General features: G+C 57.5%; 1 protein-coding gene across 1 annotated transcript in view; it reads right to left on the bottom strand.

Moving 5' to 3' along the window:
- Nucleotides 1–13,423, bottom strand: part of LOC135886906 (papilin-like) — a 41,384-nt gene that overhangs the window by 8,899 nt on the left and 19,062 nt on the right. Inside the window, exons 7-10 of the mRNA XM_065414683.1 lie at nucleotides 6,400–6,573; nucleotides 2,821–2,994; nucleotides 1,145–1,312; nucleotides 356–529 (exon numbers count right to left, since the gene is read on the bottom strand). Coding sequence (XP_065270755.1) covers nucleotides 356–529; nucleotides 1,145–1,312; nucleotides 2,821–2,994; nucleotides 6,400–6,573 — 690 coding nt within the window. The remainder of the gene's footprint in view (nucleotides 1–355; nucleotides 530–1,144; nucleotides 1,313–2,820; nucleotides 2,995–6,399; nucleotides 6,574–13,423) is intronic.

The raw sequence follows: 13,423 nt of genomic DNA, 5'->3' as shown, positions 1-13,423 counted from the left end.
TCTTCAAGTATGTAAAAGGTTGTTATAAAGAGGAGGGTGACAAATTGGTCTCCTTATTTATTGAAGACAGGGCAAGAAGCAATGGACTTAAATTGCAACAAGGGCGGTTTAGGTTGGACATTAGGAAAAACTTCCTAACAAGGTGGTTAAGCGCTGGAACAAATTGCCCAGGGAGGTTGTGGAATCTCTCCGTCACTGGAGGTGTTTAAGAGCAGGTTAGACAAACCCCTGTCTGGACCATCCCAGGTATTCAAAGATTTATTGAAAATCACCCCTGCGGCTCCGGCATCTTTGCATTAATGTGCCTCTGGCCTGGGCAGATCACAGCCCAACCGAGTTTCCATCATCACGGTACCTGGGCGTCCACATGTCTGGAAACATTCGTCTTTGGTAGCAAACCTGTTCTCGTTGCCCTGGCAGCCACCGTACCTGAACTCCTCACACTTCTTGGTGGCCGAGTTGTAGAAGTACCGGGTCGTGTAGGCCTGACACGGGCCAGGCTGCACAGGGAGCTGGCAGATCTCTACATCTACAGAATAAAGAGAGACAAGTTAGGAGGAAAAGGGAGGAACTCTGCAATTCAAAACTCCTAATTCAAAACTAACTGGGCCCAGTCTTGTGGGGGTTGGGGGATGCGAGGTGCAGCAGCGCGGTGGGAGTTGGGGCTACCAGACAACTTTGTCCCTAGTGCATGAGAGCTGTGAGTGTATCAAGACCCTGTGTGAAACCCAGTCTCAAGAATCACAGGCTGTAGACATGCTCAGCAGGATTGTTATTGTCATTATGTCCCTAGCAGGGGCTTCCAGAGCAGGCTGGAGTGCAGCTACCAGGACTCGGGGGACCTTCAGGTGAGTTCACTCCCCTCATGAGCTGTACCATGGACTCCTCTCAAAGCACCCATCCTCAGCCCCTCCTCCCCTTTGTCTAGTGAGACTGCGAGCTCTTTGGGCAAGGGCTGTCTCTGTGTGTCTGTGCAGCGCCTGGCACGCCGGGGTCCTGATCTCTGCCTCTAGGGCTAGGCACTGCTGTGATGCAGCCAACCAACCATGGAGATCAGCCCCTGCAGCCCCAGCATCATTGCATTAATGTCTCTCTCACCTGGGCAGCTCACAATCCAACTAGCTAGTTTCTCTTGCTCTCCTACCTGAGCTTCCACAGGTCTTGAGACATTCGTCCATATTGGGAAACCTGTTCGCATTGCCCTGGCAGCCGCCATAAATGAACTCCTTGCACCTCTTGGTGACCGAGTTGTAGAAGTAGCTGGGCACGTAGGTAAAACATGGGCCGGGTTCCATAGGGAGCTTGCAGATCTCTTTAGTTGCAGAAGAAAGACAGACAGGTTAGGATGGAAGGAGGGAAATCAGTGAAGCATCTCAGCCTTCACATTCCAAATTAACAGGGCACCAGTCTCCAGGGTGGGTGTGAAGTGGCTGCGGGGGTGGGAGATAGGGTAAACGAGGGCCTTGTCATTAACGCATGGAAGCTGTGAGTGTATCTGGTGTATCAGAGCCCCATGTAAAACCCCTTCTGAAGCATTATACCATTTAAACTAGTAGCTTAAGAACAGTTAGGGCCAGATTTTCAGAAACGTCGGGCAGACAAATAGGCAGACAAAATGCATATGCAGTTTTCCATGAAAAACTAGGAGCATAAGTCAGCATGCTGAAAATTCTCAGAAATGGGACCTGTCTGCAAAATGTACTTACAATTTTTTCTGCTATTTTGATACAATTTCTTTGTAGCTCTTTTATCTAGATCTTAACAAAAATTCACCTAAAACTATGATAAACTGTAACACTGATCGATGTCATTTCGCTACAAGCAATATTGAAATCTCAGTGCAGAGGCAGTGAGACCCCTCATGCTGGTTGAAGGGATGGTGCAGCTCTGAAATCCTGATGTCCCGAGCCAGGGAACGGCCTGGAGGCTGGAGCGGGAGTTTGCCTGGGGACGCACTGCAGGATTATTGACAATCCCATCGCCTTTCACTGCTGATCAGATGGACACGGAGTGACACCAGCCCAGTAACTCTCGGGAGAGTCCCCGGCTGGGGTAGCTGCTGGGCGACTGGGGAACCCTGAATGTATCTTAGTGACATCATCACGCACCCCCGGCTGCATCATGCTAAAGAGCGTCGCACACCCGGCTTGTAATAAATAACGCCGGAAGGTGGCTGCTGCTTCGGCTTTCTGGACACCAGGATCCTGAGCCAAAGGCAACCTGGGCTCGTGGGCGCTCGCCTGGGATTAGAGAGGAAATGCCCGGCACCCATGGCAGCTGTGTGAGCCATTTCTCCAGCACAGAAGTGTCTCAGACTGGGACTCACTCCTGCTCCTTCAGCCCCCGCCCCAGCTGTGCCAGAGACGAGCATGACTCCTCTGAGCCAGGCCAGCAGGTCTGCGGTTCTGGGTGCCAGGCTACAGACGTGTTCAGCAGGATTGTTATTGTCATTAACGCCCTAGCCAGAGGCCTCCGGAGCAGGCTGGGATGCAGCTACCGGGACTCAGGGACCTTCAATTTCGTTTCAGGTCCCAGCATGAGCTGTACCATGGACTCCTCTCACACGCTCGTCCTCAGCCCTCCTCCCTTTGCCTAGCCAGAGTGTGAGCTCCTCGGGCCAGGGCTGCCTCTCACTGCGTCTCTGCAGCGCCCGGCATGATGGGGTCCTGGCTCTGCTGGATCCCCTAGGCACTGCTGTGATGCAGCCAGTCAGTCATTAGAGGGGAGATCCGTCTCTGTGGCCCCAGCTGCTTTGCATTAACGTCTCTATTACCTGGGCAGCTGATGACCCAACTAGCTGAGGTTCTGTAATTCTCTTACCAGGCTGTCCACATGTCTTGAGACATTCGACTTCAGAGGCAAACCTGTTCTCGTTGCCCTGGCAGCCACCGTACCTGAACTCCTCACATTTCTTGGTGACCGAGTTGTAGAAGTAGCGGGTCATGTAGGCCTGACACGGGCCAGGCTCCACAGGGAGCTGGCAGAGCTTTTTAGCTACAGAATAAAGAGAAACAAGTGAGGAGGAACAGGGAGACTCTGCGAAGGAGCTCAGTCTCCTCTTTCAAAGCTAGCAGTCTTTCGCCCCAGGCTAGCAGTGATGTCCAGCAGCTGGAGTGGAGATGACCTGGTCCTTGGTGCATGAGAAAGGTGTGCGCATCTGGTGTATTGACCCCATGTAAAACCCATTCTCAAGAATTACACCATTTCAACTATTAACAGAAGAACAGTTAGGGCCAGATTTTCAGACACGTTATGCAAACAAACGGGCAGACAAAATGCACGAGCAGTTTTCCATACAAATTAGGCGCATAAACTGGCATGCTGAACATTCTGGGAATTGGGATGCACTGCAAAAATTACTGACCTTTTTCTGCTGTTTTAATATTGTATCTTTGTGATCATTTTGGCTAGGTGTCAATTACAATCTCACCTACAGCCGGAATAAACTGTAACACTGATCAACGTCATTTCGCTACAAGCAAAACTGAAATCTCAGTGCAGAGGCAGTGAGACCCCTCATGCTGGTTGAAGGGATGGTGCAGCTCTGAAATCCTGATGTCCCGAGCCAGGGAACGGCCTGGAGGCTGGAGCGGGAGTTTGCCTGGGGACGCACTGCAGGATTATTGACAATCCCATCGCCTTTCACTGCTGATCAGATGGACACGGAGTGACACCAGCCCAGTAACTCTCGGGAGAGTCCCCGGCTGGGGTAGCTGCTGGGCGACTGGGGAACCCTGAATGTATCTTAGTGACATCATCACGCGCCCCCGGCTGCATCATGCTAAAGAGCGTCGCACACCCGGCTTGTAATAAATAACGCCGGAAGGTGGCTGCTGCTTCGGCTTTCTGGACACCAGGATCCTGAGGCAAAGGCAACCTGGGCTCGTGGGCGCTCTCCCGGGGTTAGAGAGGAAATGCCCAGCACCTATGGCAGCTGTGTGAGCCATTTCTCCAGCACAGAAGTGTCTGAGACTGGGACTCACTCCTGCTCCTTCAGCCCCCGCCCCAGCTCTGCCAGAGACGAGCATGACTCCTCTGAGCCAGGCCAGCAGGTCTGCGGTTCTGGGTGCCAGGCTACAGACGTGTTCAGCAGGATTGTTATTGCCATTAACGCCCTAGCCAGGGGCCTCCGGAGCAGGCTGGGATGCAGCTACCGGGACTCAGGGACCTTCAATTTCGTTTCAGCTCCCAGCATGAGCTGTACCCAGTGGCGTAGCCAGCTTCTCAGTGCAGGGGGAGCAACCATAAAAAAGGCGCCCCCCCTTGGCTCCTCCTCTGGCCACGCCCCTCCTTGGCTCCTCCTCCGGCCACTCCGCACCCCCCCCTTGGCTCCTCCAGCCACGCTGCGGCCATGCTGCACCCCCCCTCGGAGGGGCTCGGTGGGAGGGGGGCCGGGCGCGGGGGAAGGGGTGGCGGGCGGGCGCTGCTCGCTTCTCCCGGGGGCTGGGGGGAGCGGAGCAGCTGGCAGGCAGATCCCCTCTCCCCGGCAGCTTCCTGCTTCCCTCGGCCCGGAAGCAGGAAGCTGCCGGGGAGAGGGGATCTGCCTGCCAGCTGTGGAGCGCTCGGCCGCCGAGCCCTGAGCCGCCGCAGGAGGCGGCCGCGGCGGCGATGTTGGGGCCGCGCTGAGCGTGGGGCGCGATGGCCGAGGAGCCGGCCCCTTCGCTCCTCTGGCCGCGCCCGCCGCCCCCCCCAATGGCTCCTCCGGAGTCCGACCGTGCTGCCCCCCTCCACTTGCTTGCAGCATTTTAGCGGCGGCCGGCAGGCGCCGATTTTGAAAAATGTCATGAGGGGAAGCGGCTGCTTCCCCTGAACCCCCCTAGCTACGCTACTGGCTGTACCATGGACTCCTCTCACACGCTCGTCCTCAGCTCTCCTCCCTTTGCCTAGCCAGACTGTGAGCATCTCAGGCCAGGGCTGCCTCTCACTGCGTCTCTGCAGCGCCCGGCATAGAATCATAGAATATCAGGGTTGGAAGGGACCTCAGGAGTCCAGCCCCCTGCTCAAAGCAGGACCAATTCCCAACTAAATCATCCCAGCCAGGGCTTTGTCAAGCCGGGCCTTAAAAACCTCCAAGGAAGGAGATTCCAACACCTCCCTAGGTAACGCATTCCAGTGCTTCACCACCCTCCTAGTGAAAAAGTTTTTCCTAATATCCAACCTAAACCTCCCCCACTGCAACTTGAGACCATTGCTCCTTGTTCTGTCATCTGCCACCACTGAGAACAGCCGAGCTCAGGGCCGGCTCCAGGCACCAGCCTGGCAAGCAGGTGCTTGGGGTGGCCGCTCTGGAGAGGGGCGGCACGTCCAGGTATTCGGCAGCAATTCGGCGGACGGTCCCTCACTCCCGCTGGGAGCAAAGGACCTCCCACCGAATTGCCACCGGAGATCGCGATCGCGATCGCGGCTTTTTTTTTTTTTTTTTTGGCTGCTTGGGGCGGCCAAAACCCTGGAGCCGGCCCTGGCCGAGCTCCATCCTCTTTAGAACCCCCCTTCAGGTAGTTGTAGGCTGCTATCAAATCCCCCCTCATTCTTCTCTTCTGGAGACTAAACAATCCCAGTTCCCTCAGCCTCTCCTCATAAGTCACGTGCTCCAGACCCCTAATCATTTTTGTTGCCCTCCGCTGGACTCTTTCCAATTTTTCCACATCCTTCTTGTAGTGTGGGGCCCAAAACTGGACACAGTACTCCAGATGAGGCCTCACCAATGTCGAATAAAGGGGAACGATCACGTTCCTCGATCTGCTGGCAATGCCCCTACTTATACAGCCCAAAATGCCGTTAGCCTTCTTGGCAACAAGGGCACACTGTTGACTCATATCCAGCTTCTCGTCCACTGTGACCCCTAGGTCCTTTTCTGCAGAACTGCTACCTAGCCATTCGGTCCCTAGTCTTCATGATGGGGTCCTGGCTCTGCTGGATCCTCCAGGCCAGTGGTTCTCAAAGCCAGTCTGCCGCTTGTGCAGGGAAAGCCCCTGGCAGGCCGGGCCGGTTTGTTTACCTGCCGTGTCCGCAGGTTCGGCCGATCATGGCTCCCACTGGCCGCGGTTCGCCGCTCCAGGCCAATGGGGGCTGCTGGAAGTGGCGGCCAGCACATCCCTCATCCCACGCCGCTTCCTGCAGCCCCCATTGGCCTGGAGCGGCGAACCGCGGCCAGTGGGAGCCGCGATCGGCTGAACCTGCGGACGCGGCCGGTAAACAAACCGGCCCAGCCCGCCAGGGGCTTTCCCTGAACAAGCGGCGGACTGGCTTTGAGAACCACTGGTCTAGGCACTGCTGTGATGCAGCCAGTCAGTCATTAGAGTGGAGATCAGCCTCTGTGGCCCCAGCTGCTTTTCATTCACATCCCTTTGACCTCGGCAGCTCATGACCCAACTAGCTGAGTTTCTTTAGCTGTCTTACCTGAGCTGCCACAGGTCTTGAGGCACCTGAACATAGTGTCAAACCTGTTCGCATTGCCCTGACAGCCGCCATAAACGAACTCCTCACAGGTCTTGGTGGCCGAGTTGTAGAAGTAGTTGCGGCTGTAGGTGAAACATGGGCCAGGTTCCGCAGGGAGATTGCAGATCGCGTTAGCTACGGAGCAAAAAAAGATGGGTTAGGAAGAAAGGGGGAACCCTGCAATGGATCTCAGCTGCCTGATTCGAAACTAACGGGGGCCCAGTCTCAAGGGTCGATGCAAGCTGCAGGGTCTGGGGTGGGTGATGGGGCTAAACGAGGACCTTGTTGCTAATGCGTGAGAGCTGTGAGCGTCTCTGGGGTATCAGAACCCCTATGCAAAACCCATCCTCAAGGATTATGTCATTTAAATTAGTAGTTGAAGAACGTTCAGGACTAGAGAGGCCTCTCCCCAAACTGAACAGACTGGTAGGGAGTAGCCCAGGGCAACGGAGTCTGGAGAAGTTTTTGGAGAAGTTAAACAGAGAAGTGGGCAGACAAATCATATGCCCAGTTGCACACCTAAACTGAATGCACAGTTACTGAGCATGTATGTAAACCAGGGGTCGGCAACGTTTGGCACGCAGCTCGCCAGGGTAAGCACCCTGGCGGGCCGGGCCAGTTTTATTTACCTGCTGACTCGGCAGGTTCGGCCGATCGCGGCCCCCACTGGCCACGGTTCGCCGTCCCGGGCCAATGGGGGCGGCGAGAAGCTCGCCCGCACATCGCTCGCCCGCGCCGCTTCTCGCCGCCCCCACTGGTCCGGGACGGCGAACCGCGGCCAGTGGGGGCCGCGATCGGCCGAACCTGCCGCGTCAGCAGGTAAATAAAACTGGCCCGGCCCGCAAGGGTGCTTACCCTGGCGAGCCGCGTGCCGAACGTTGCCGACCCCTGATGTAAACTGTCTACCTACACATGCATGCTCATGGTCTTTGGACTGCTTAAGGTCATTTACATGCCCAGTTTTCCTGCTTGCAGGTACTGTCATGGAAGTTTTGCTTGAAAATATATTGCACAGATTTGAATGGGAAACATTTTTATAAATGAATTTTGTTATTTCCCCAGCCCTGAGGCTCCCAAGACACGACTAGAATCCAGCTCCCAGAACTAATGAGCTGTTTTCACTTAGTGTCATTCCCACCTAAATCTGGGCTCCTCCCAGAGCTCCTGGTGATCACGCCTGGTGACAGTGGCGCTGTGTTAATTAGATGGACTATGTAGGCCAAAAGTGTTAACATAACCCAGCCCCGTCCAACATTAAACAGTGTTAATCAAGGTCTGGGGCTTGGAATACAGAGACCTCAGCCTGCTCAGCAACGGGGCAAACACCACAGTAAAAATCTTTTTAACCTTTTATTAAAGATACAGAAAAGTAGGGAAAACAGTTGAAGCCTTTGAAACATTAAGCACTAAATAAGGCTTTCGTTTTAACCCCATCCCTTGGTCCCTGTCCCTTTAGCTGGAGAGAGTTTCAGAAGGAAAACCCCCCTTCTCTGGCCTCTCTTAGCTGGTAGTGAAGACGCACCAACTGTCCCGCTGCAGGAAAGAGAAGATGTTAGCTGAGATGGGCTGGAGCTGTTGTTGCTGTTGTTGTTAAAGTCTGAGCCCATTTTATCCCAGGTGGTGACTGGGATTCACCTGGCGCTGATGGGGAGGCGATGTCATCTGGGTCCCTCTCCCTTTAGGTCATTGTGGTCAGGACATCTCTCGTGGTCAGGGTGACAAAGGCCTGAGACCCCAGGAAATGGGGCAGGCGGGTGGCAGTCATGATGGTGAAGCTCGTTCCAGTAGCCTCTGTCTCTTCTTCCATCTTCCCCCCAAAGTCTTTTTCTTAAGAACATAAGAATAACCAGACTGGGTGTAACAGGCAGCTTGGAGGGCTGAGCTGCCTAGTGGTTAGAGCACGTGGCCCTCAGTCCCCCGCTTGGTTGAGGAGCCTCAGCCTTGAAGGCCAAAGGGGGTAGGGGGATCTGGGCCCTCCCTCTGCACCGTGTCCCAGCCCAGGACCCTATGTACATCAACCCTCGAATAGGGGGGCCCTTCCAGCTAGGGTGACCAGATGTCCCGATTTTATAGGGACAGTCCCGATATTTGGGGCTTTTTCTTATATAGGCTCCTATTACCCCCCACCCCGTCCCGATTTTTCACACTTGCTGTCTGGTCACCCTACTTCCAACAGGGAGCCAGAATCTGCGGCCCTGGCCTGCTCCCTACCAGTCTGTTCAGGTTGGGGGAGAAGCCGTTCTAGCCCAGTGTGCTGGACAGCTGGCTTCCCGGAGAGTCCCATTTTGGGCGGTGCCTTACCACGGTGCAAGGCTCCTTCGGGCAGGGCTGCCGCAAGCTGGTGGGGGTGAGCCCCACGGTGTCTCTGGGGTCTGCCCAGGTGCTGGAGGCTCCTTGGCTATTTCCCTTGGCTGGGGAGTCCGTGCTTACTCCCATCTGGCTGCCCTGCCTGGCCAGCTGGTGATCCTGCCTCTTTGCCAGTCAGACCCAAACTGGGCCAGGCTCTCTCCTGCTCTCCCGTCCCCAGGCCTGGCCTTCACTGCACGTATAATGGGGCTGGGCTAGCTGGGCCAAAGGCTCTCCTTAACCCCTGCTGTGCTGGCTGACAGCTTCTCTGCTACATCACACTGGGTCAGACCAATAGTCCATCTCGCTCAGGATCCGATCTTCTGACAGTGGCCAATGCCAGATGTTTCAGCGGGTCTGAGCAGAACAGGGAATCGTCAAGAGATCCATCCCCTGTCGTCTAGTCCCAGCTTCTACCAGTCAGATGTTTAGGGACACCCGGAGCATGGGGTAGCATCCCTGACTGGCTAATAGCCATTGATGGACCTATCTTCCAGGAACTCATCTCATTCTTTTTTGAACCCCGTTATATTTTGGCCTCCACAACATCCTCCGGCAACAAGTTCCACAGGTTGACTGTGCGTTGTGTGAAGAAACACTTCCTTATGTTTGTTTTAAACCTGCTGCCTGTTCATTTCATTGGCTGGCCTCTGGCTCTTGTGTTATGTTAAGGGCTAAATAACACTTCCTTGTTCACTTTCTTAGGGCCCACAAAGGGAGCGCAGAGGGTGGAAGAGCCCATCCCCTCATTATTTTGTCCACCAATTAGGTCTAATATCGGACACACCAATTTGGGGTCATTATTTTCCGATTCCACATCTTCTGTTTTTACCAAGTGTGATTTAAACACAGTCTTTGAACCACAATGGTAGGGCCTTTTATCTAGATTAGTTCAGTCAGTTTCCTTTTCATACCTTCCCCATCAGCATTTGTTGCTCTGCGGTATTGTTACATCTGAACGAGGAGCCAGAGCAGAGCTGTCCAAAGGCACATGGGGGCGGGGGCTGACCAGCAGAGGAGGCAGATCCTGGGGGGGATCATTTGGGTGGGGCAGGGAGGGGAGGCCATGGTAGCACAGGGCCCTACAGCCCATGCAGTCCATCTCCCAGGGTCAGGGCTGGAGTGGTCCCTGCAACAGTGGGCAGGACAGCAATTGCCAGGGCCCGGGCTGCTGCCTGGGCAGCCGGGAGAGGTGAGCAGTCGACCGACCCCCAGCCTGGGCTTGGCCATAGGCTTGGTGAGTCTCTTGCCCTTGGCTCCCCTATGGGAGCCCCCGCTCCTGGGCGATCTCACTGGTCTTGGCAGGAGTTCAGCTCACCCCCTGCGGGGTCTGTCCAGACTCCAGCTACAGTTCACTGGTCTGCAGCCCCTGGCGCCGCTCCCCAGGTCCTGCCACAGGTCGCTGGCGAGGGGCAGCCCTCCAGGGCCCCTTGGTATCAACCTGGTAGTGCCAGCCTGTGCCAACCAGTGTGTGTGCGGGGGCGGGAGGGGGCGGGGGCCTGGCCCCTGCCTCAGGCTGGGCTCCCCTCCTCCCGAGCTCACTCACAGCCCCCAGCAGCCTCCCTGCTCCTGAGGAAACGTCTCCCCCGTTCCTGTGGCCACTGGCACCGTTTGACGCTCCCCGCGGCAGGGGCAGCACGTTCTGCAGGGGGCCGAACTGGGGCTGCCTTTGGACCTGGTGCGGGGGGGGAGGGGAGGAAGATGGCATTGCCCAGGGGCGAGCCGGGGGTGTAATAGGGAAAGACCCGGCAGATGTGGGGAGGGCCTGGATGGGGGGCGGGAGTGACGGAGAGCGTGGGGGAGGGGAGGGAAGAGAGCTCACACTGACCAATGCATGGCAGGGAGACACCCAAGGGCACATCCCAGAGCCCAGGGCCGCCCAGAGGATTCAGGGGGCCTGGGGTCTTCGGCGGCAGGGGGCCCCCGCCGCCGAACTGCCACCGAAGACCCGGAGCGGAAGAAGCTTGGGGGGCCCGGGCCCCGCGAGAGTTTTCCAGGGCCCCCGGAGCGAGTGAAGGACCCCGCTCCAGGGGCCCCGGAAAACTCTCGTGGGGGCCCCTGCAGGGCCCGGGGCCTGGGGCAAATTGCCCCACTTGCCCCCCCCCCCGGGTGGCCCTGCCAGAGCCAGGCTGCGACCCGGCCCGGAGGGAGATGGGTCCGAGGGAGTGTCGGAGCCATGGGCATGGGGGGCTCACCTAGAGAGAGCCTAGAGGGTAGAAAGACTCCAGGAGCAGACAGAGGGCTGGGGAGACCCAGGGGGGCTCAGTGTCCCGGAGCGGGAGGGGAAGAGCGAAAGGCTGGGGACAGAGCAAGGAGGCCTCCCTGGGGCGAAGTGGGGGAGGCCCGGGGACAGCCCCACGCCCAGGGGGCGAGAGACTCTGGGGCCGGCGGCAGGGGGCTGTGTCGCGTGGGGGATACGGGGCAGGAGCCACTGAGAGCGAACGGGGCTGGGGGCAGGCTCAGGGCTGGGGGCAGGCAGGAGGGAAGCGCTGGCTGCCGGGCTGGGTGGGGAGCCAGGGCAGGGAGCCCTCACCTTCATGGAGCTGCCCAGAGGCAGGTGTCAGGTCAGCCCAGAGGGCGAGGAGCCCCAGGAGGAGGAGGCCTGATTTCATGGTGCTGCGGGGCCAGGATGACCAGCGCCGAGCTGCCCCAGCTTATATAGCATCATGCCAGCCCGGCACTGCCGTCCCGGGAGGGGCCATTGCACAAGAGAGCCGTCCCCGGTGTCTGCCCCTCCCAAAGGGAACAGGGAAGCAGCAGGGCCCTGCGAGAGTTGGGAAACGTCCCTGTGAGGATGGTGGAAATGTAATAACAGGCTGCAGAGGTGAGTTCATGTTTCCAGGCGGCTCCGCGCCCTGCCTGGGGCACCGGGACAAACAGCTGACCCCAGAGGCCACTGAGCACTGGGCTGCCCTGGAGCGAACCTCTCGTGAAGCCCACCCAGCGCCGGCCCCGGGAGCTGTGCGGGACGGGACCTCTCAGCTCACGGCAAAGAGCTGGTTCCCTAGAGCCAGATCTGTCATTCTCCCAACACGCCTCCAGCCCTCCCTCTTCCCTCTGCTGTTTCCCGTGAGGAGCTGCTGGGCCCAGGCCTGCCACGCTGTAATTCCTAACGCTGGTCCACTGGCCTGGCAGCTCCCCATGGCCCAGAAAGCAGCACTCATGCGCCAGCTCCTCCCCAGAGCTGGCTGCAGGGACAGCTACAGAACCGAACCCTGCCCCTCACACTCTGCCCCCGTGGGCTGGGGGAAGGGTCGGTACGTCCTTCTCGCTCTCACACCGGGTCTCTGACGCTCCTTCGGGGGGCAGGGATAAGGCACCCCCCAAAGGCCTGGGCTATCCATGTGTTTGTTGTGTGCCCGCCCTGTCCATCTCTATTCCCCCTGCCCCGCCCCGCCGGTTCCCTCAGCTGATGTCTAACGATGGGGGCTGAATGTCTCTGTGGTGCTGACCCTTGTCTCTGGGATGTGACTGGAGGAGGGTGCGTGGGGAGGTCTTGGGGTTCCCGCCACAACCTCCCCATTAGGCTGTGATGACCCCAGATAAGCAGTACTCACATGTCCCCCTTAGGGTCTGCTGACCCTATGAGTGGCTCATGTACGTTCCCCTTAGGGTGTGATGACCCCGGTAGGAGCGTACCCTCTGGCCCTGACAACAGCCGCAGGTCTGATGGCAGCAAGCAGCACCCAGCACAGGGTCAAAGCCCCTTCTGGCAGGGGGATGTGGGCTGGGGGACCGTGGGAATGTCCATCACGCCATTGCTTTCCCAGGGCAGCACATTTGTGCTCTCCAGGTATTTTTATGAGCTGCAGGGACATCACTGGGCAGGGGTGATTTATTCCAACGGGGTCATAGGAGCCACAAACAGTGGAGGAATCTGCTCGACGTCTTAGGTGTCTGTGCACAAATACAAGGAGTGTGTGGAATAAACAGGCTGAACTGGAAGGATTAGCACAGAAGCGAAATTATTACTCAGTTGGCATCACTGCGACTTGCGAGGCTAAATCTCATGGCTGGAATATTGGTACAGAGGGTGTGGTAATCCAGGAGCACTGGCAGGGAAAAGGGGAGAGGCGTTGCATGATACCTCAAGGATATGTACAGCTGTTCTGCGGTCCAGCAGGAGATGAGAAGCAGATGAGCTGAAAGTCTCTGGCTCAAACTAGCGCTGCCTGTGTGCGTTTTCTCCCTCTCCTTCGGGGAGTAGCCCTGGGCCCCCCTCGGCACTTTGCCAGCCCAGGGAGAGGGGCACGCCTTGGACAGGCTGCTGAGAGCTGCCCTGCCCTTGTCCCCACTGGGGCCTGCCCTTTGCAGACCTTACGACTGTCTCAGCCATCGCTAGAGTCACTGGACACGGTCTGTGGAGACAGTCGATTGGATCTTCATTATCCATGGCTCGGTGGGAGTTCTCCTGGGCACAGAGCTGCAGACACAGCCTGGCCAGCAGTCACAGCTCTTTGCAGAGCTCTCGCTTTAGAGACCCCCGGGTCGGTGGAGCTGCGACTCAGAATCCTCCCAGTCCCTCCAGCTGTGCGGCACACAGGCAGCACCCTACGGAGGCTCAGCGGGATGTTCCAACTGGGACACGTGTGGGAGGCTCTGGAGCTAAAGAGCAGGTTAAGGAGCTCGCTGGACCACT

Source organism: Emys orbicularis, chromosome 12 (genome assembly GCF_028017835.1).
Source record: "Emys orbicularis isolate rEmyOrb1 chromosome 12, rEmyOrb1.hap1, whole genome shotgun sequence".
Classification (NCBI taxonomy): Eukaryota; Metazoa; Chordata; order Testudines; family Emydidae; genus Emys; species Emys orbicularis.
The sequence above is the reverse complement of the archived record's forward strand: the minus strand, read 5'-3'. Positions and strand labels throughout refer to the sequence as shown.